General features: G+C 48.0%; 1 protein-coding gene across 1 annotated transcript; it reads right to left on the bottom strand.

Moving 5' to 3' along the window:
- Positions 1 to 5,272: 5,272 nt before the first annotated feature.
- On the bottom strand, positions 5,273 to 6,411 carry LOC135698639 (uncharacterized). The gene is made up of 3 exons (XM_065218697.1): positions 6,246 to 6,411; positions 6,113 to 6,157; positions 5,273 to 5,565 (listed from the first exon to the last, which is right to left on the bottom strand). The coding sequence occupies exons 1-3, from the start codon at positions 6,409 to 6,411 to the stop codon at positions 5,273 to 5,275; spliced, it is 504 nt and encodes a 167-aa protein (XP_065074769.1).
- Between the last annotated feature and the right edge of the window lie 713 nt (positions 6,412 to 7,124).

Genomic DNA, 7,124 nt, shown 5'->3' with positions numbered 1-7,124 from the left:
GGCATGTATGCCTTGCCTAAGTATGTCTTGATTGTTAGAAAGAACCGGAACAGCAAACTTTAAAAGTAGAATGGATTTTATTTAACGACTAGCTTGAGTGGAGTCTTGAACAGGAATGAAAAGTTTTTCACCGTTGTTTATTTAAGAAAACTTAGGTTGCTAGGGGTGACGTTCGGTCTCCAAGGAGGTGATCAGCACACTGCGTTACCGATTTACTCCAACACCCCCCCTGAATCGGTCAGTCCTAGGAGGGTCCTCAGTTCGCGGAAACGTCCAGGTTCCAGGGGCTTGGTGAACGTGTCCGCTATTTGGTTTGCTGTATCAATTGCTTCGATTTGAAGTCTTCCTTGTGCCACATGGTCGCGCAAAAAATGGTGCTTTACATCGATGTGCTTGACACGCTTGCTTTCGGTGTTTGTGGCCATTGCAATGCACCCACGGTTGTCTTCGTACACCTTGAATGCCGTGTCCGGTCGAACTTGCTTCAGGTCTTCAAGGATTCCGTGCAGCCACAGCCCTTCGGAGGCGGCGGCACTTAAAGCTGCATACTCGGCTTCACACGACGACAGTGCAACGGTTTGTTGCTTGCGGCTTGCCCAAGACACGGTGTTCCCAAAGACCTTAAAGACGAAGCCACTAACGGATTTCCTATCCTCAGCATCCGATGCCCAGTCAGCGTCTGCGTACCCGACAAGTGCCTCGGCGTCGTCGTTTTGCTTGTACTGGAGCTTCAAGTTCTTCGTTCCCTTCACGTAACGGACCACTCTCTTCAGGGCTTGCCAGTGGGCCTCATCAGGTTGAACTTGGAAGCGCCCTAGGTATCCAACAGCGTAGCATATGTCCGGTCGAACACACAGCATCGTATACATTAGGCTGCCCAGCAATTGACGGTATGGATGCGACACAGGATTCGCAGCTTGTGGTGGCAGGAAACAGCCTTTCTCCATTGGGGTTTTGACATGGTTACAGTCTTGCATGCCGAACTTCGTCAGCACACGGTCCACAGCAGCTTCTTGCGCCAGGTACATGCATCCGGTGGCGCGGTCGTATCGGATCTTCATTCCAAGGAAATGATTAACCACGCCGCAATCCGTCATCTGGAGCTTCTTGGAAAGAGCACGCTTGATCTCCTTCACCAGGTCCAGTCGATCGCCAGCAATGAGCAAATCGTCCACGTAGATGATTATGTATACCCCCCCTCGATCGTCGATCCTGGTATATAGACAGTAATCATGCCGGGAACGGGTAAAGCCGAAATCCAGTAGAAGGTCGTTTAGCTTGTTGTTCCAACAGCGGGGGCTTTGCTTGAGTCCGTACAGCGATCGATCCAGCTTGCAAACGAAGTTCGGCGGTGCTGCAACTCCTTCGGGTATGGCCATGTAGACGTCTTCTTCAAGCTCACCGTAGAGGAATGCGGTCTTCACATCGAGTTGGTGAACGTGCATCCTTCGGTGGGTTGCTACAGCAAGAACGGTTCGTATCGTGGCTAACTTTGCTACGGGGGAATATGTTTCGTTGTAGTCGACTCCGGGCTTCTGTTGGAATCCCTTCGCCACCAAGCGCGCCTTGTAACGGATCGGTTCGCCATGCTCGTCCGGCTTGATTCGGAAGACCCATTTCGATTTGAGCGGAACCACACCAGCAGGGCATCTCACCAATCGCCAAGCATGGTTGTCCGCTAGCGACTGCAGTTCCTCACGGACCGCTTGCTGCCAAAGAGCTTCGTCGGCTCGTCCAGCGATCTCCTTGTACGCCTCCGGGATATCGAAGATCGAACGCTCGGCCTCATCTCGTCCAACGGAACCGTCAAATAGTACATCGGAAACGTTATGGGGAACATCTGCAGAATGGGATTGCGCGGCAGTGAAAATTTTTCCAACCAGAAATTCTTTCAACTTACCGGGGAGTCTGCGCTCCCGTTCGCTGCGCCTCGGGGTTTCCATTTCGAGGTTTGAACCACGGTCTAGTTGCGAAGGGAGCGCTCCGGTTTCTTCAACACCGTCGTCTTCAACCTCGCCTTCTTCATCATCAGTCAGGATGTCGTCATGTTGAGCCACCAGCGGCTCATCGGGTTGAACGGACTGTTCAGGGGTTTGCACGTCTTCCTCATCTTGATCCTCGAACTCGTACGGAGCAACAACCAAAGGAGTTTCGTCACGGATCTGGGTGGCAAACGGAAAACTGTTTTCATCGAACTTGACACCTCTGGCTAGGAATAACTGCTTCTTCTCTTTGTTCCACAGGCGGTAGGCGTTCGGCGCATAGCCGATCATCACAGCAGGCTTGCTTTTCGGATCCAGTTTCTTCCTCTGTGCCATGGACACCCAAGCAAATGCTTTACAGCCGAACACACGTAGTTTACTAACGTCCGGCTTGTGACCAGTCCACATTTCCGCAGGAGTCTTCCAATCAGATACCGTGGTGGTTGGACTTCTGTTCGTCAGGTATACCGCCGCTAGAACCGCTTCATTCCACAGATTCTTCGGAGTTTGGGCTTCAATCAGCATCGCACGCACCTTTTCGACGATTGTCCGATTGAACCGTTCGGACACTCCATTCTGCTGTGGTGTGTACGCTGCGGTTGGCTCGACTTGGATCCCCTTGGAAACGTACCAATCACGCTGGTCATTGGAGCAATACTCGCGCCCTTGGTCGACAGTCAGCTTCGAAATCGAATGTCCCAGAGCGGCACTCGCCATGGCCTCGTACTCTCGAAACTTCTGGAACACCTCGGACTTCTTCTTGATGGGATATACTACTGCAAAGTGCGTGTAATCATCAATAAAGGTGACGAAGTACCGAGAATCATCCCAAGCCGCTGGTGTAATTGGACCGCACACATCGGAGTGCACTCGTTCTAGAGGTCTTGTAGCACGGACTCTAGTACCCGTGAATGGTTCTCGGCACTGCTTTCCGAGAACACAAACATCACAAAAATCCAATTTATCTGGTTTCTCGGGAATACCTGTTACCATGCCATGCTTCGCGAGTGTCTGCAAACTCTTGCTCCCCAAATGAGCCAGTCGACGATGCCACAGGTTACCAGTCACAGCTCCACACATGTTGGCCGCCACCGTATCGACACGGAGATCGAGCTCGTAAAAATCGCCCCGCATGGGACATCTCGCAATCAGGTCACGACCTTGCTTCATGATCGCTTCCTTTTTCGTGAATGTGACATCAAGATCCGCTTTTGCCATCTTCTTCACAGATAGCAAGTTCGCTCGAAGATCTGGTACGAAGAGGACGTTCTTCAAGCTGATATAGTTACCTTCCTTGTTGACGCCGTTGATCGTGCCACTGTGCCGGGAAATCAGGGATTGATCATCCTTCGCCACGTTTATGACGACAGGGTGCTTCAGCTTCGTGAGGTCGGCGAAACAGTGCTTCACATTCACAAGGTGGTCCGAGGCTCCGGAATCCAGCTTAAAGGAAACTGCTCCCTCGTCCTTTGTTTGGGAGCATATCCCGGTCATAAAAGCCACCGCCTTACCTCCAGCAGCAGCGTTAGCTTCAGCGCGCCCATCTGTCTTCAACTTCACACGACAGTCCTTGGCCTTGTGCCCCTTCTTCTGGCAACGGTTACACTTTCCGGTGAACTTACCAGGCTTCTGCTTCGATCCTTGGAATGCGGCAGGAATCCGCTGCCCGGTCGGTTTTCTTGAGCTCCTCGGCAAGAAGGCGCTCGCGAACAACATCCAGTTTTAGGTTTTCCTCACCTAGATTTTCCAGTGCCGTAACCAACGGATCGAACGACTCGGGAAGGGTAGCAAACAGCTGGGACACAATATCGTTCTCTTCAAGCTTCGCTCCGGCCAGCTTCAGTTGTCGGATCAGCTCTTCGAAGGTTTTCAGGTGATCTTTCACAGACGAACCTTCCATCATTCGTAGCTTCGCAAGTTGCTTCCTGACGAATGTCTGCGACGAGACGGACTTCTTGGCGTAGGCGGATTCAAGGCTCATCCACATCTCTTTGGACGTCTCCTTGTCCCGCACCAAATGCAGCAAATCGTCATGAACAAATGACGTCAGCAGGAACGCCGCCTTACCGTCATCTTCCTGGAACTTCGTGAGCTCGGCCGCTTCCATCGGAGGATCCTTCTTGATGATATCCAACAGCTTCACGGACTTCAGATACTTCTCCACTCGAAATTGCCAATTGTCGAAACCGGTGCCCGAGAACTGCGGGATCCCGTGGACCAAATCCTTGCGTGAGTCGCCCATAACCTCTTGATTGTTAGAAAGAACCGGAACAGCAAAGTTTAAAAGTAGAATGGATTTTATTTAACGACTAGCTTGAGTGGAGTCTTGAACAGGAATGAAAAGTTTTTCACCTTTGTTTATTTAAGAAAACTTAGGTTGCTAGGGGTGACGTTCGGTCTCCAAGGAGGTGATCAGCACACTGCGTTACCGATTTACTCTTACAGTATGCAATTTAGAAAAAAACAAAATCGCGGCACTAAGTCTACATTGATTAATTGATAATTTTGCTCGGAATTTCTGAGGGCTGTTTTTAAAGCACCCGGCTTCGGAATCGATATGATGATGGTATATTTTCTATAAACTCATGATGGTATTCAATTTAGAAAAAAAAATCACGAATCTCTAGGTCTATGCAGAGGTCCGTTTTCTGGCCAGAATCGATGTGGTGGTGTATTTTTTTTCTATACCATTGACCATTTTCCCGGTGACTCCAAATTTCCGCAGAGGCAGACGGGTTTTCTCGTCCCAGCTGGCCAATTACAGGTACCATCGGTTCTCTATATATTTCGTTCGAAAGTAGATAGTCATACCTTTCAAATAGTCATGTCAAAATGAATCGACACGCATTTTGCTCAGGACTTTTCCGGGTTTTTTTTCCATTCCGGATGGTTAACCGTCAACAGAAAGTCATCTGCCATACCTTTCGAATGGTGGCTGAATCATGGTGATTGATCATCGCGTTGCCGAGAACCAGCCATGTCAACCATGAATCGACACACATTTTGCAGCCTTGGTGCTGTGAGGAAGTTTTGATGGCTTGGGGTTCTGTCAGTTAATAATTAATTCATTAAATTTTCTAATTAATCTAATTAAATATTCGTTTTCTGTTATTCACATATCACGAATCATTTAAGCTACTACTATCGATTTGTTTTATTTAACTTAAAACCGGAACATTGTAATATTGAATCTACGGAAATTGATTGTCATATAGATACTGTGCCAATACGTCTCGCACATGATATGCATTTCGTGACGCATTATTACCACGTTGGATGCAGTCACCATTTCAACCATCAAGAGGATCAACCTGCAATCGCCACTCTCCAGGAGCTATTATTTCCCCATTGTGATCAACATGGTCTACAAATGACGACGAGGCAAACAGCTGTCCCTCGCAACTTTTGATAAAATTGTGGACTACAACAGTGGATTTAACTATGTTTTCAGCTGCTGTCGGATGTAAGTGGAGTGGTGCTAATAATATTCTCCAACGGGCTACGAGGATTCCAAAAGCGTTTTCAATCGTCCTACGTGCTCTTGACAGTCTGCAATTAAAATTTTCTTTTATAAAGGGTGATACTGTCAAAATTTGGTCAATATCAACTTGACGTATTTTTTTCAATTTTGCATTTAAAAAACCTGAACACCCCTCATTTTGAAGGTGTGTGTGTGTAGAATGTTGCTCCTATTTTGATTTTGGAATTCACTCTTCAGTTGTCAAAATGCCGTCCAAGCAAGAAGAGCAGCGTATCAAAATTTTGCTCGCGCATCGCGAAAATCCGAGCTACTCGCACGCAAAGTTGGCAAAATCGCTAAAAGTTGCCAAATCAACCGTTACAAATGTAATTAAAGTGTTTGGGGAACGTTTGTCGACAGCCAGGAAGTCTGGATCGGGGGGAAATCGAAAACCGGAAGCCGCTGAGACGACAAAGAGAGTTGCCGGTAGTTTCAAGCGAAACCCTAACCTCTCTCTCCGAGATGCCGCAAATAAGCTGGGTGTATCGTCTACAACCGTGCATCGAGCCAAAAAACGAGCCGGACTATCGACTTACAAGAAGGTAGTGACTCCAAATCGCGATGATAAACAAAATACGACGGCCAAAGCGCGATCCCGGAGGCTGTACACGACGATGCTGACGAAGTTTGACTGCGTGGTAATGGACGACGAAACCTACGTCAAAGCCGACTACAAGCAGCTTCCGGGACAGGAGTTTTATACGGCAAAAGGAAGGGGAAAGGTAGCAGATGTTTTCAAGCACATGAAACTGTCAAAGTTCGCAAAGAAATATCTGGTTTGGCAAGCCATCTGTACCTGTGGCTTGAATGTCCAAATTCACTGTTAGCAAAAACGCTTCCATCAGCGTTACCTCCATATGCTCCGATATCAACAGCAAGAAAATTGTAGTTTGCGTCGCACATGGCCATAAGCACTATTGATTTCCAAGTATCACTTATCTAAGATAAGCTATTTATTTCAGCTAATAAAACCAGTGTTCACCAACTTTCCCACAATTTTTAATCAAACATCCATCAGCTCTGCCTGTTTCTCAAAATCCATTTTCCCATATGTCTTGACAAACTCATAAAACTAGTCCATTTCCTCAATCAACCGCCACAAAAGAAACCATCACAACTCATTTACCACCCCCACTGCCTCCAACAACTCCCCAATCCTCATTTTCACCGACACAATTATCGAGAAATAATAACAAACGCTCTGAACCTGACCGCGGCGACCTCGTTCTCGGAAAACACAATAAAGCCATCAAAGAAGCATAAGCATCCGAAGAATCGAAATCGGGAGGGAAAAAATCTACAAAGCTTAAGAACCACCTCCTCAAAGCGAGCATCATCAATCTGTCCCCATCATACATGTCGTCGCGCTGGTCAAACTCCTACTTGCAGCTTCGAGCGGTGTATCTCACGGATCGCAAACATCTTCTAATGAATAAATAGTTTATTTTAATGGTCCTCCCCTACCGAGAGCGACTACTACTAGAGACGTCGTCGTCGTTGTCGTCTTCAGCCGTCGCAGCAGCAATTGAATCAATTCCCGATTTATTACACCTCCACACGGTACGCCCCCCTTCCTTCCTTACTTCCACCGCACTCACGCGAGCATTCTCTACCGAGAAAAT

This window comes from Ochlerotatus camptorhynchus, unplaced genomic scaffold, assembly GCF_037179485.1.
Source record: "Ochlerotatus camptorhynchus isolate MF236.1 unplaced genomic scaffold, CSIRO-AGI_Acam_v1.1 ptg000092l, whole genome shotgun sequence".
Lineage (NCBI taxonomy): Eukaryota > Metazoa > Arthropoda > Insecta > Diptera > Culicidae > Ochlerotatus > Ochlerotatus camptorhynchus.
The sequence above is the reverse complement of the archived record's forward strand: the minus strand, read 5'-3'. Positions and strand labels throughout refer to the sequence as shown.

What these genes read in the sequence shown, in the direction of transcription:
- LOC135698639 (XM_065218697.1), bottom strand. Translation starts at nt 6,411, where the DNA reads ATGGCCATGTGCGACGCAAACTACAATTTTCTTGCTGTTGATATCGGA. An exon ending in GCGAACTTTGACAGTTTCAT is followed by an intron (nt 6,158 to 6,245) that starts GTGCTTGAAAAC and finishes GCTTTGACGTAG; the next exon opens with GTTTCGTCGTCCATTACCAC. An exon ending in CAAACTTCGTCAGCATCGTC is followed by an intron (nt 5,566 to 6,112) that starts GTGTACAGCCTC and finishes AAATTTTGACAG; the next exon opens with TATCACCCTTTATAAAAGAA.